General features: G+C 45.0%; 1 protein-coding gene across 4 annotated transcripts in view; it reads right to left on the bottom strand.

Annotated features, from left to right (window-relative positions):
- ankrd13b (ankyrin repeat domain 13B) overlaps nt 1-15,755 on the bottom strand; it is a 353,491-nt gene that overhangs the window by 13,225 nt on the left and 324,511 nt on the right. For 3 of the 4 annotated variants that reach the window (XM_080210421.1, XM_080210423.1, XM_080210425.1), the window contains 3 exons: nt 13,323-13,480; nt 10,481-10,633; nt 73-233 (listed from right to left, as the gene is read on the bottom strand). In XM_080210421.1, coding sequence (XP_080066547.1) covers nt 73-233; nt 10,481-10,633; nt 13,323-13,480 — 472 coding nt within the window. The remainder of the gene's footprint in view (nt 1-72; nt 234-10,480; nt 10,634-13,322; nt 13,481-15,755) is intronic. The other variant, XM_080210424.1, reaches the window with a different exon arrangement.

Here is a 15,755-nt window from a genome sequence, read left to right as displayed (position 1 = left end):
GTGTTTAACTTGTTTTAACATCTGTGTGAATATAGCATGTAGCACCAAAGGGGAGCTCTTCCCTTCTCTTACCTGATCATATTCTGTTCCTGCCTCCAGCAAACTCTGCTGGATAGCAAACTGCAAGAGGTCGTCGTCTTCCTCCCTCAGAGAGTCCCGGTTGCTGCCAACTACGGTGTAGCCTCTGGGTACTTCAAAGAGCGCCGGGTCCATATCACAGCCACGGCAGGAAGCTGCCAAGAAAAACTTGGACATTTAACCGAGGTCGCACTCCCTGTGAAACAGATTCCATTAGCCATTTTATTATCTCAGAGGAACACTGGGGCCGTCAGCACACATCAGTCAATGTTTATGTCAGTGGCCTCTGAATGTGTCATAGAAAGTATATTCCATTATCTGGTTTTTCTTAAAAGGGTGTTGCTTTTGTGATGGGGACATTAGAAACTGGTTAAGATCAATGAGATGGCAAAGCTATAATGGGTCAAATGACATGTCGCTGTTCTGGTTGATTGAATGGTTCTAAGTGCTTTGGAAACCATTTCATTCAATGAGCTATAATTTATAATAAGACAGGTGCAAAGTACCCATTTACTACCTCAGCTATGCTGCAACCTCCATGTGTAAATCTCCTTTTACATCCCTAATCAGCCCTACTCTTCCTTCTACTATTTCTATACAGAACAAAGACTTTGGGATCCCCTTTATGTTAGCCAGTCTTTCCTCACAGTCCACCTCATTTCTCTAATGCATACATATGTACTGAGCTGAACAGCCCAAGGTGGTCAGTGCTCCCACCTTCACGCCCACCACCACTCTTAGACTCCAGAATGGAAGGTGTGGGCCACAGGAGCACTGAGGTCAACTGCATTGGCCTAATTGCTGTGACCAGGAATGACACTTAAGGAAAGAACTGTAGGAATTATAAATGCTACAAGGGAGTGGCATGGTGCCACAGAGGTTGGCACTGCTGCCTCACAGCGCCAAGGTCCTGGGTTTAATTCCGGCCTCGGGTGACTGGTCTGTGTAGAGTTTGCACGTTCTCCTTGTCTCTGCGTGGATTTCCTCTGGGTGCTCCGGATTCCTCCCACAGTCCGAAAGACGTGCTGGTTAGGTGGATTGGCCAGGCTGAATTACCACATAGTGTCCCAGGATGTGTGGGTTGGGGGGATTAGTGGGGTAAATGCTTGGGGTTACAGGGAGAGAGCCTGGGTAAGGTTCTCTGTTAAAGAGTTGGAGCAGATTCAATTGGCCGAATAGCCTCCTTCTGCACTATAGGGTGGCACAGTGTCACAGTGGTTGGCACAGCTGCCTCACAGCGCCAGGGACCCGCGTTCAATTCTGGCCTCGAGTCACTGTCTCTGTGGAGTTTGCGTGTTCTCCCCATGTCTGCATGGGTTTCCTTTAGGTGCTCCGGTTTCCTCCCACAGTCCAAAGATGCACAAGTTAGGTGGACTGGCCATGCTAAATTGCTCTTAGTGCCAGAGGGATTTGCAGGGTAAATATGTGAGTTTGCGGGAGTAGGGCCTGGGTGGGATTGTGGTTGGTGCAAACTTGATGGGCCAAATGGCTCCTTCTGAATTGTAGGGATTCTATGATTAGCATGAGTTCCCTGTAAGTGAAGTTTCTCCACGACATGAGACAGCCGATTAGCTGTTCTAATTAATTTTCTTCTATGGTGTGTTAGTACCACTGGCTTCTGATAATGTGCGCTGTCCTGCTCAAGCCAAAGTGAAAGTAAAGTGGCTGGATACGCAATGATTTATGGCCAGGAAGACCCAGTTAATTAAACTAAAGGATCATCCAACCATAAGCCTTGAAGAATCTAGCATGTCCTTGTTGGTGTCACCACTAACTGTTTAAAACCCGTATGTTAGGAGCTTGCAGGAGACTCACTCACTCAATGGAAGCCAGCTGCACAGAACAACATAACAGCAGCAATTATGTATCATCACATGATAAAGCCAGTCTAATTATACTGTATGGGTTGTGCCTGATTTAAAGCTAATTCATTGTATGGTTGCTAAAATGAAAAAGAGGTTCTATGAATTCATGACTCAATGAGGGAATTTTCCCATCATGCCCACCACGGGAATTATAGTGGGGGGAGGGGGCCTGTTGCAAAGATCCGATGACCTCAGGCGGAAGTTTCCGGTTTCGGGGCGAGTGCAGCCAGAAAATCCCGCCCAATGACTTTGAATGAACGCAATGCAGTTATAGAATCCCTGCAGTGCAGAAGGAGGCCATTCGGCCTGTCAAATCTCCACCAACAACGATCCCACCCAGGCCCTTTCCCCGTAACCGCACACATTCACCCCGCTAATCCCTCCAAGCTAGGCATCCTGGGACACTAAAGGGCAATTGAGCATGGCCCATCAACTTAACCCACAACATCTTTGGACTGTGGGAGGAAACCGGAGCATCCGGAGGAAACCCACACTGGCATGGGGAGAATGTGCAAACTCCACATGGACTGCGACCGAAGCCAGGAATCGAACCCAGGTCTCTGGAGCTGTGAGGCAGCAGTGCTAACCACTGTGCCACCGTACCGTCCATGTGTAGCTCAGTGGATGGCACTCTCATTTTTGAATCAGCAAGTTGTGGGTTCAAGACCCGCTTCAGAACTTAAATACAAAAATGCAGCTGACACTACTGTGCATTACTGAAGGAGTGATACGCTGTCACCAATGCGGTCTGTCAGATACCAATGCCCTGAGTATCCCCTCAGATCCCATGGCGCCATATTGAAGAACAGGAACGTTCGTTACCCTAGTGCTTTTCCTCTAGTGATTGTTATTGTGTTTATTCCATTCCTCCGCACCCCCCCCCCCTCCCCCCCAACCCTGCACTCCCCCCCACTTTGGCCTTTTGATTATTTAGCATTTTTGGAATCATATTAGTGGCTTCTATTCTGAAGACTGACACAAAGTGTCTATTTAACTTCTCTGCCATTTCCCGGTTCCCCATTATTATTTCCCCTGTCTTATTCTGTAAAGGACCTCTGTTCAATTTGGCCTCACTCTTCCTTTTCATATATTTAAAGAAGCTCTTACTATCCATTTCTATACAACTTGTTACTTTACCGTCATCTCTTTTTTTTTGGTCACCTTTTGTTATTTTTTAAAACTTTTCCAATCCTCACCCCTCAATCAAAATCACAGAATCAGATTAATTGGTCATCATCGTGTTGTTCATAGAATTATGGAATCCCTACTGTGCAGAAGAAGGCCATTCGACCCAACGAGTCTGCACCAGTAACAATTCCACCTAGGTCCTATCCCCGTAACTCCGCATATTTACCCTGCTAATCCCCCTGGACTAAGGGGCAATTTTTCATGGCCAATCCACCTAACCCGCACATCTTTGGACTGTGAGAGGAAACCGGAGCACCTGGAGGAAACCCACACAGACACAGGGAGAATGTGCTCCACACAGATAGTGACATGAATTGAACCTGGTTCCATGGCGCTGTAAGGCAGCAGTGCTAACCACTGCGCCAGCATGCTGTTTATGGGAGCTGATTGCGTCTGCATTGGCTACTGCGTTTTTGACATAACAACAGTGACTATCCTTCAAAAATGCTTCTTCGGCTGTTGAAAAAGATGCTATATAGATCCGTCTTTTATTTACCCTTCATGAATCATCGAGAATTTCTATTTTTTTCAGAGCACGAAGATTAATTGGAGTGACAACATTGAGCTCAAGTCATACACTTCTTTGATTAAACCATCAGATTTCATTGCATCTAATTAGATTAGACTGTGAGCATAGTAAAAACCTAAGAATCACTGACGTTAATGATGACTTTTCTGGGTTTACCATGCTCTGATAAATGTACTGTTCAGTTTCCCACAGATGGATAACTCTTGTGAGCCACCAATCTGTAAATCAGACAGGTTTATTTTGCCATTGCTCTGGCTGTGCAGGGCATAATGGGCAGGAGACAGTTGAACAATATGAAGCAATTACTTACTTGCTTCCTGTTGACGGCAACGTTTACTTAAACACATATTGTGCTTGTTCTGTGTTTTCTCTGAAAAACAACACGCTGTATAGCAACTGAGGTGTCGGCTCATTTCAAATGAATAGCTTGATAAACCCATGAAATGATTGGAAGAAATAGTCATAGCACAATTAATGGTTCATAAGTTGGGGAGGTGGTGGCATAGCAGTAGACCAATAATCCAGAGACTCAGGGTAATTAACGCTCTGGGAACCCGGATTCGAATCCCACCAGGCCAGATGGTGAGTTCAACAAACATCTGGAATTGTAAGTCTAATGATGACAATGAAACTATTGTCAATTGCCGGAAAAACCCATCTGGTTCACTAATGTCCTTTAGGGAAGGAAATCTGCCATCCTTATCCGGTCTGGCCTACATGTGGCTCCAGACCCACAGCAATGTGGTTGGCTCTTAAATGCCCTCTGAAATGGCCTAGCAAGCCATTCAGTTCAAGAGCAAGAAATGCTGGCCTTGCCAACCCATGGAAGGGTAACGAAAATTAAGCAAGTATTTCACATAACCAACATCTAATCACTTCTAGCAATGTGGTGCTAAATATTCCCTCTACTTCTGCATTTAGAGTGTTAAGGATCTAATCACCAGTAAATTTGGATTTCAGATCGCAATATACGCAATAGTAAGAGTGGTAAGCACTAATGAGGCTTACCTTTTACAATAAAATAATATCTCTTTCTAAAAGAGTTACACAAAGCCAGTTGAAGTTATTTTCTATTCGATTAAAGGTACCATTACTAACCCAGTGATGTCTAGTTTAAATGGGTGTCATTTTTAGTCTCTCCTTATGTTGCTAATCATCTGCCAGTGTCTTTTTATCCCTCCTTGTCTGACCAGATCACTGTAATTTCCGCCCCCCCATTTCCTGAGCGTGTGACCATGACATTGGTTACATTTATCAACACCACTCAACGTTTATGCTCACTAATGTCTACTTAGTCAGTGGAAAAGAGGCAGAATAATTGACGGATCCAGTCTTGTTGAAATCACGTCAGAGATTAAGCGAATTCAATGATAAATACCCAACTCCTGCGGGCGTGGGAGAAGTTATAATGAAATGGCACAACACAATGAAGGTTTCAGGATTCATGTGTGACGTGATTAACATCACTGGCATTGAGAAAATTGGAACAAATAGAAAGCCAAAATGTCATTTTGCCTCCTTGAGAATCTTAGTTACAATAAATAATACAACAAACAGCTACTTCTGTTTTTCTCCAACAGTTTTACAATCCTCACATCTTTTGCTAAGAAAAGCTGTCAGAGTTGTTTAAGAGTAGCTTCAAGTCTTCCATTGAATGATTAATCTTCTTCCTCTCCACCCCCCCCCCTCTATATTCCCCCAGTCCCCAAGCAGAGTCCCAAAACCTGCTGCACCAGATATCACAGATCCCATTCACAGCAAACGTGTGGTCTGCAGTCAATACCTTATAAGGAAAATTGTTCCTTATTATTACTATTGTTCGCATGGAATGTGGAAGGCGAAACACAAGGGCCGGGATTCTCCGATCTCGCACGTCCTCTGCCATGCACTGCCAGCGAGAGTGGAGAATTTGGCGCTCAGTCTGAACTCCATTTGCTGCAGCAGGACTGGAGAATCCCAGCCGCGGGTGGAGAATTCCAATATAATTCCAAAATACGCAGTATGGTCAATATTGAATAATTTTCCAGACCTCTCCCGCCCCCGACTACAATGTGTTTCCAGGGTCGGTCATCCAGGAAACTCACCGACAGGAGGATGCGGGGGGTGGGTGGGGGGGGGGTGGTCACCTAGGGCACGACTGGAATATTGTGCCAGCGGAAAGAGCCAGAAATTCCCATTCATGATGCATGATGTTTTCAACTGCTGCTGCCAAGAACTATTTGGCCAGGGTTCTGATTCCAGTCAGAAGTAGTGCCAGCTTTCCAATTATTTCATATCTCTTTTTAGTGGCACTCTTTGGCATTCCTACACCGGGCTTCTGGTAATGATCAAAAATGGAGTTTTCCTTCAACATTAATAGCAAGTCAGAAACACAGTCAAAACAAATCTGCTTGTTACAGATAGACCTTAATTATAGTAGATCTATCAAAATAATCACTGCAGCTTACTCTATATGAAACATTCATAAATCCTAATAATGAAATTCCATCTTATTTATAGTATAAAGTTATATTTAAAGGTTGGCTTTTTTCCCTCCGCCTCTTCTGACTTGTGTCAGGATAAGGTTTTACATCTGCCAACAAGCCTTAACCCATGAGCATATGCCCAAGTTGACTATACTCCAACTGGAAGCATAGGCAGGAACAGACTGCAACTTACTCAACTGTAGGGGAGGCATCATGGTCCCATTCTGCTGTCACTCAATGAAGGAAGAACAGAAATCAAGAACAGGGATCTTGGCTCCGTTTTCTCACTCTAACCTAGTGGTGCTGAGGTCAACTGTCAAATCCTATTGCCATCTGCGCTGTGACCAGTTTTTACAACACATCCCAGTCACAGCTAGATTTGAGTGATAGAGGTGGAAAGACTCTTCCCGCTCAAAAAAGACAATAGGACTAGGGGGCACAGCCTCAAGATAAAAGGGGGGCGGTTTAGAACGGAGTTGAGGAGGAACTTCTTCACTCAAAGGGTGGTGAATCTCTGGAATTCTCTGCCCGTTGAAGTGGTGGAGGCTGCCTCGCTAAATATTTTTAAGACGCGGGTTGATGGGTTTTTGATAGGAGAGGGGATTAAGGGTTATGGGGAGAGGGCGGGAAAGTGGAACTGAGCCACGACAGATCAGCCATGATCTTATTGAATGGCGGGGCAGGCTCGAAGGGCTGGATGGCCTACTCCTGCTCCTATTTCTTATGTTCTTATTATGAGTGCGCTAGATCTCTTCAAAAATCTCCAAAGAACGGTACAGCACAGGAACAGGTCCTTCGGTCCATCAAGCCTGCACCGGCACATGCTGCCTTTCAAAACTAAAGACCTTTTGCCACTATGCAGTCTGTATTCCTCTATTCCCTACGTATTGGGGAGGGTGATGGCCTAGTAGTATTATCTCTAGACTATTAACCCAGAAACTCACCTGATGTTCTGGTGACCCAGGTACAAATCCCACCATGGCAAGTAGTGGAATTTGAATTCAATTTTTAAAAATTTGGAATTAAGTATCTACTGATGACCATGAAATAATTGTAGATTGTCAGGAATACCCACCTAGTTCACTAATATCCTTTAGGGAAGGAAACCTGCCATCCTCAACTGGTCTGGCCTACATGTGACTCCAGAGCCACAGAAATGTGGTTGACTCTTAACTGCCCTCGGGCTATTAGGGATGGGCAATAAATACTAGCCAACCAGTGATGCCCCTGTCCCATGAATGAATTTTTAAAAATCAGTCAAAATGTCTCTTCAATGTTGCTAATGTGTCTGCTTCTATCACCTCCTCTACACTGCATTCAAGGCACTTACCGCCCTCTATGTAAAAAGCTAGCCTCTCACACCTCCTTTAAATTTTCCTCCTTTTACCTTAAACCTATGTCGTCTAGAAATTGACATTTCTATTGTGGGAAGAACCTTATCCCTAACCTGTTGTGAAGGAAACCACAGGGGTGGCCAAACCTTCTGAGGGTCAGCGTGGTGGCACAGTTGTTAGAGTGGCACTAAATCCTCACAGCACCAGGGATCCGAGTTCGATTCACGGCTTGGGTCACTGTCTGTGTGGCGTTTGCACATTCTCCCCGTGTCTGCGTGGGTTTCCTCCGGGTCCTCTGGCCTCTTTCCACAGTCCAAAGATGCGCGGGTTAGGTTGACTGGCCATGCTAAATTGCCCCTTAGCGTCAGGAGGGTTAGCAGGATAAATATGTGGGGTTACGGGGATAGGGGCTGGGAGGGATTCTGATCAATGTAGACTCGATAGACTGAATGGCCTTCTTCTGCACTGTTGGGATTCTATGCTTCTGTGAATCTTCGAGCCACGTACGATCATTTTCAGATACTCAGGTGCTGCCAGGCACAGACAACCTTTCCATACACAGTGTTATAACTACTGCACACACTTCACTGAGGAAACCTTGAGCTCTTTCCTCTCTTAGCGTCCAAGTTTCCTTGACGCACATAATACAGATCAGGGCAAAACAAATCTGCTTCACTGACGCACATCAGAGCAAACACAGGCTCGCTGCTTAACTGGCTTTGACAGCTTGCTCTCCCAAAGTGGAAAATCAGTCAAGAGGTTAAAAAAAAATTGACTTTATGTGGAAAAAACGTTGCAAGCACTGAACAACAAATTTGAATCAGAGTACCTGTGTCCCATTACAATATATTCCTATGTCGCCTTTCCATATTAAACTCTTTCCTGCCTTTGCAGATAGAGTCGGATTTGCAGTTGGAGGGTCAAGAGTGAGAGAGGGGTTAAGGATAGGGTTACCACCCTTCCTGGAATGGCTAGCAGACCAATTGGACTTGCTCCCAATCTCCCAGCGACTATTAAAAGTGGCCTGGTAAACTCTGTAACAATAGGATTCCATTCAGCAATAGTGTTAAACGGGCCACAGAGCCCATTTAACTGAATGCTGAGCCCAAGAGTGAGTCTTGAGTTGCAACAGAGACGGAGAACTTTAGGAAGCCTCGCAACACCAAGTTAAAGTCCAATAGGTTTATCTGGACCTTAACCTGGTGTTGTGAGACTTCTTACTGTGCAACGCTGGCATCTCCACATCAGAGACAGAGAAGTTAGAGAATGAAGAGGCCAGTTCGGCTGGGAGATAAAGGAGTGAGTGAGTGATTAGGGGAAACCGTCTGAAGGTTCATCTGCCCCTGACAGTCCAGAAAATTCATATCCACCTATCCAGACCAACCTAGAAAGCTTTAGAGGCTCCTCCAACCCCAGCTGAAAAGAAAGTCCCAACAGGCAGAGAGGCAACAGGAAGTACTGCTTCCAGCTTCTTGCAACATTAAAAGGGAACAATTTATAGTGCATGAGGAGAGGGTGCTTATTGGTTGGCAAGTGGGTTCTGATTGGTCAAGGCATTACATTGACCTGTCTAGTTTGAACTTCATCAAAAGCATGGTAGTTAACTGTTACCTCGTACATTCCCCATGGCAACACCTCTACCAATCAGAGCCCACATGCCAACCAGTCAGCACTCTCTTCCCATGCAACATAAATTGTTGTTCCCTTTGAGGTTCGGTATTCTTGTGAATCAGTCTGGATGAGTGCAAGATGGAAATTTCAGCAACACTCAAGTTCTACTCAACCAAATGAAAAATTGTATTGGTTTGAAGGCCAAATTTGGAAAGCTTCCCACTGGGCAGCACGCTGGCACAGTGGTTGGCACTGCTGCCTCACAGTGAACCAGGCTCAATTCCGGCCTTGGGTCACTGTCTGTGTGGATTATGCACATTCTCCCTGTGTCTGTGTGGGTTTGCTCCAGTTTCCTCCCACACTCCAAAGATGTGCGGGTTAGGTGGATTGGTCATGGTAAATTAGGGGGATTAGCAGAGTAAATATGTAGGTTCAGGGATAGGCTGGGATTGCTGTCGGTGCAGGCTTGATAGGCTGAATTGCTTCCTTCTGCTCTGTGAGGATTCGAGGATTCTATCCTATGGGAGACTTGGCTCCAAGTCTCATACTAAACTAAAAGAAATAATGTGAATGAGTTGGCAAATGACAGATCAAAGTTCAATTGAAAATGTCATCATGTTCGGAGAGTAAGAAGAATCTCCCAGAATGGTTTCACTCTTAGTCGGTAGCCTTGAATAGGGAGCTGGGGCATCACATGGCCCTACATAAGTTGGGCAGGAAACTATAAAAGAAATCTCAGGACAGTGCTGTGATGAATATTAATCTGAAAACCCCCTCCCCGTACTGCTGCTGGCTCCAGATTCATCTTATGGAGCCACGCGAGACACCAACAATTTTCTATTTTGGAATTAGTGTGAAGATAAGCAGCTTCACTGCAGGTGCGATTTCACTGACAAATTAGATTTCAGCTGCCAACAAATGTAATTCTCATTTGGTTGGATAGAACTTGAGTATTACTGAAAAAGAAGCTTTCTGTCTTTCAGAGTTGAGGGGGAACTTCTTCACTCAAAGGGTGGTGAATCTCTGGAATTCTCTGCCCGTTGAAGTGGTGGAGGCTGCCTCGCTAAATATATTTAAGACACGGGTAGATAGATTTCTGATAGACTAGGAAATTAAGGGTTATGGGGAGAAGGCGGGAAAGTGGAACTGATCCTCTTCAGATCAGCCATGATCTTATTGAAGGGCGGGGCAGGCTCGAAGGGCTAGATGGCCTACTCCTGCTCCTGTTTCTTATGCTCTGTCTTGCACTCATCCCCACTGATTCACAAAAATACTGAACCTCAAAGGGAACAACAATTTATATTGCATGGGCTTGGAATTTTGTTGGGAGTACCCCGGCCTACATATTTAATCGGCTGCTGACTGGACTCACTCTAGATAATGCATCACAGCCTGGGACTCAATACATACTCATGGAGCTGGAGCTGCTCACACTGGATGTCTCACTGCTAGGAGATGGGGCTTCACTGGTCGGACTGTTCCTGATGGAATTCATCGGCTCATCGCTGCCATTCAGATTCACAAAGGTGATGCGAGCGTTCAGGATGTGGAAAATTGGAATTTCTGTGGAGAAGATTGAAATATTGCTGAGATCTCCACGTAAAGCTTTAAAAAGAAATGTTAAGTTCAACTCGACACTGGAATTTAAGAAGCAAATTCCCTTTCGAGTCTATTACAAAACTGTTGAGATAAATGGATTCAAAGAGAGAAAATAGTTACATTTATTCAACAACCTGTCGCACACACAAAGAATCTCAAAGCAGTGACTATTGTTGGAATCTGTGTTGAGAAAATAATTCTATTCCCTCTCCACAGATGCCGACAGGCCAGCTGAGATTTTCCAACATTTTCATTTTTGTTATTGAACCAGCAGGAATCCCAATTCGCCAGTTTTATTTTGCTAACACAAGCCGAAGGTTGTTAACTGGTATAGAAATGAAGTTATAATTCCAGCTATTGCCAAATATTTAACTCACTTTGTTCTGCAAGGTTAAGGATGCTCACTTCAAATAAAGCAATAAACAAAATGAAACTATAGTTAAAAGCAGTTAAAAACTACTGATACTGGTCTGGAAAAATGGAAATTAGATTATGAAAAACAACTCTGCTAAGTATTGGAAAATGAATATTAGCCAGCAAGGCCTTCAGTGAGGCCAGCGCTCAGGATAAGCGGCTAATCTAAGCTTTGTGTTAGTTCCATAAACACTGCTTCCAGCCTTGGCCACAGGATGAAAAATAACAAAATAACAAATTTCAATAACACAATTCCAAAACGCAAGGTACGGTGAACTATAACTTATATTTTCTGTCTGAATCAACAGGACATCTTGCAATGCTTTGCACTGCATTATGTTCTCACTTGTGCACTAGTAATTAAAACTTGGAAGTCTGAGCGCTCTTAGTGCCTAGTGTTGTTTGTACCCAGGTATTTGGCACTGGGATAATTTCCTACTCTTCTTTGTCGGGGACAGAAGATCTGTTTTATTTTAGCACTTTTGAGCCAACACAAAGGAAGCATTTGATACGACTAAACTTAATTTTTTGCTATTAAATTAAAGTGAATTCCCAGCTGGATAAGTTTAAAATTTGTCCGCTGGAACTGCTCCACCAAAGAGGGAATTAATACTTTGATGAGCTCACTACCGTCAATGAGCAGTCATTGAAAATCGTGTTCGTGACGTACACAAATTCGACTGCGATTTGTTAAAAACTAATTGTCGTGTTTCCCGCTGGTGTGTTTTTCACTGGCATCGCAGAGAATCAGGCATGGCAGGAAGATTTCAGTCGGGCCTTCACCTGCCGTCCCTTAGCAGGATACTTTCACACTACCTTCCAATGGTTTCCCTGATCCGCCATGGTGGGCACCAACGGAAGATCCCAAGGGAAATTTACACCAGCGGGAAACTGATTTTTGGGCCTGCCCTGGAATTCTCTCCCCCCCACCCCTTCCCCCCCCACCCCCTGCTGCCCACCATTGAAGCCACTGGAGGGGGCATGGGAGAATTCCACCCAGGCTCTTTATCATCTACCTGAACAGGCAGAAAAGATCTCAACTAAAGTCTCTCCAAAAGGTGGCAGCTCTGACAATGCTGCATTCCTGCAGTACTGCACAGAAGTATCAGCACAGTTTAAGTTCTGACTGGTGACACACACATCCAATTAAGTGGTAGCAAGGATATTGACTGGATTAGGCTGTCAAAAAGTCACATGGTTATATGGCTGGGAGATTTCAGGGTTTGTGTAACGCGTGAAGTCTTGCTGCAGCCATTAGAAAATGCCAGTGAGCTGGCTGTGTCTGCACAAACTCTGCTGGGATCAGCATTGGGAGAACTATTGCACGTGACTCTGGTGTAACCACCAAGGACGCAAACCAGGGGGCAACTAGAGTAACATCTTAGTTTTAGGATCTCATAATTTAAAGGGAATGGGCTTCAACATGTTCCATTTCTCCTTCACCTCGACACTCGGAACTTTCGGGAGAGTAAGGAGTTGGAAATTTAAATCAGCTACTGATCTCCCGAACATCTCCCAACAATATACCTGTAACCGATCTCAGGGCAAGACTGTTTTAGCCTCTTTCCCACAACAATGCCTGAACAGTGGTCCAAAGAGACAGGTTATATTCTTAGAATCCCTACAATGCAGATGGGGGCCATTTGGCCCATTGAGTCTCCACCGACCTCAATCCCACCCAGGCCCTATCCCCGTAACTCCACATAAAGTAAAGTTTATTTATTAGTCACAGGTCGGCTTACATTAACACCACAATGAAGTTACTATGAAAATCCCCTAGTCGCCACACTCTTGTGCCTGTTTGGGTACACTGAGGAAGAATTTAGCATGGCCAATGCACCTAATCAGCACGTCTTTGGACTGTGGCAGGAAATTGAAGCACCTGGAAGGAACCCACGCAGACATGGGAAGAACATGCAAACTCCACATTGACCCAAGGCCAGAATTGAACCGGGGTCCCTGGCGCTGTGAGGCAGCAGTGCTAACTACTCTGCGGCCATGCTGTCCCAGAGCTAAACATAATCCCATCCTAGCAGTTTTGTTGTGGGTCTCACAAGTCTCTCAATTGTCACGAGCAATAATTAAGCTAGTTTTTCTTTATAAAAGGGCAATGCTAAGTCCTTCGGAATTTATAATTCATCGTTCTCTTTAACATGATTAAGTTTAGTTGGTCTCCAGATGCAACATTCAGAAAGGCCAAAGGTGTGTGAAAATACAAAGCTCCGTTGCAGCCGCTTACCTATTTTGACTGGAAATCCTGGTGGGAGGCGAAGAGTGATGAAATCCCTAAGTTTAGCAAAAAGCGCATTGCTTATTGCCATGAGGTCAATGATGGGAGCTACCTGCTCAGAGAGGGACAGTGGGTGGTCCTCACACAGCCAGAGCTTTGCTTTGAACCTTGTTGGAGACATAAGGAAAGGCATAATTAGCGTTTCAACATCATTTTCCTCTACATAGATTTTAGAGTCAACTTAATGGAAAGAACGTTGAGAAAAGTTAAGTGTTGTTTCTATTGATCCTGCCTTAAGAAAAACATTGGAATGAATTAATCCCTTGGTTAATATTAACAATATTAACATCATTTGGATTTGAAAGAATCAAATATGTTATTAACATATGGAAAAATCTATTCTTCCATTGCAATGTTACACCTAAGGTAGGATTGTTACAGCATTGGGTAGAGAGAAATTAGTGCATATTTGTAGGATCATGCTTCAGATACATTTGATTAATTTAAAATGTAGAACCATAGAATCCCTACAGTGCAAAAGGAGACCATTTGGCCCATCAAGTCTGCACTGACTCTCTCTGAAAGAGCATCCAACCTCCCCAGCCCTATCCCTGCCATACCAGTGCTAATCATGGTGCCACCATGCTGCCCACCATCAGGTCATTCATGCATTTCGCTGCTAGCCACATTCTGATGTGTGTATGCTGATGGCTGCATTCAGCAGCAGTGCCAATACGTGGTTATGGAGTGTTTGGGGCACTGGGAGGCTGTGAAGGGCACTGTATCAGTGCAAAATGAATTTGCCCTCATCTCTTTTATTAGAGGATGAACACAGTCTAATACATCAGCCAGCATGAGTAACGCAGACTGTATGAAACTATGAAGCTGGGCTAGCGCTTAATATAATAAAGGATAGCAAGAGTTTTTATAAGTATATAAAAAGGAGGAGGCTGGCTAGGGTGAACATTGGACCCTTAGAGGATGAGAAGGGGGACTTAGTGGTAGGGGATGGGGAAATGGCTGACGTCTTGAATAACTTTTTTGTTTCGGTCTTCACGAAGGAGGACATGAATAATTTGCCGGGTGTTAGGGATGGAAAGGTGGTAGGACTGGAGGGTCTCAATGACATTACTGTTACTAGAGAGGCGGTGCTCGACAGACTGGAGGGGCTGATTGTGGACAAGTCCCCAGGACCGGATGGAATGCATCCGAGGGTTCTGAAAGAAATGGCGGAGGTGATAGTGGATGCGTTGGTGGTTATTTTCCAAACGTCGCTGGATTCCAGGGAAGTGCCGGAAGATTGGAAAGCGGCTAATGTTACGCCGTTGTTTAAGAAGGATGCCAGGCAAAAGGCAGGGAATTATAGGCCTGTTAGTTTAACGTCTGTTGTAGGTAAAATTTTAGAATCCGTCATCAAGGAGGAAATAGCGAGGCATCTTGAGGGGAATTGCTTGATAGAGCAGACGCAGCACGGTTTCGTTAAGGGGAAGTCGTGTCTGACAAATTTACTGGAGTTCTATGAGGATGTGTCTAGGGCGGTGGATAGAGGAGAGCCGGTGGATGTGGTCTTTCTTGATTTTCAGAAGGCGTTTGACAAGGTACCTCACAAGAGGTTATTGCAGAAGGTCAGGGGACATGGAGTTGGGGGTAGGGTGTTAGCGTGGATAGAGGACTGGTTGTCAAATAGGAGACAGAGAGTGGGGGTCAATGGGTGCTATTCGGATTGGCGGTTGGTGACGAGTGGAGTGCCTCAGGGGTCGGTGCTGGGGCCTCAGCTATTTACCATTTATATAGATGATCTGGAGGAGGGAACCGAGTGTATGGTGACGAAATTTGCTGATGACACCAAGATTGGTGGAACGGCAAATTGCGCGGAGGGTGTGGAGAGTCTGCAGAAGGATCTAGATAGGCTGGGTGAATGGGCCAGGAACTGGCAAATGGAATTTAATGTTGGCAAGTGCAAGGTGGTCCACTTTGGTAGGAATAATGGTAGGAAGGATTATTACTTACGTGGAGAAAAACTGCAGCAGGTGACAGTGCAGAGGGACTTCAGGGTCCTTGTACATAAGTCGCAAAAACCCAGCTTGCAAGTACAGCAGGTGGTCAGGAAGGCAAATGGGATGCTGGCCTTCATAGCGAGGGGGATTGAATATAAAAGTAGGGAGGTCTTGCTGCGGCTGTATAGGGCATTGGTGAGACCGCAGCTGGAGTACTGTGTGCAGTTTTGGGCGCCGTACTTACGCAAGGATATTTTGGCCTTGGAGGGAGTGCAGAGGAGGTTTACTAGGCTGATGCCGGAGTTGAGGGGGTTGAGCTATGAGGAGAGGCTGAATAAACTAGGCTTGTACTCGTTAGAGTTTAGAAGAATGAGGGGAGATCTGATTGAGACGTATAAGATGATGAATGGGATGGATAGGATAGAGGTGGAGAGGCTCTTCCCGC

This window comes from Carcharhinus amblyrhynchos, chromosome 23 (assembly GCF_965287045.1).
Source record: "Carcharhinus amblyrhynchos chromosome 23, sCarAmb.v2.hapA, whole genome shotgun sequence".
In the NCBI taxonomy this organism is placed as follows: domain Eukaryota; kingdom Metazoa; phylum Chordata; class Chondrichthyes; order Carcharhiniformes; family Carcharhinidae; genus Carcharhinus; species Carcharhinus amblyrhynchos.
Note: the sequence above shows the minus strand (reverse complement) of the source record. Positions and strands in the feature narration are given on the sequence as shown.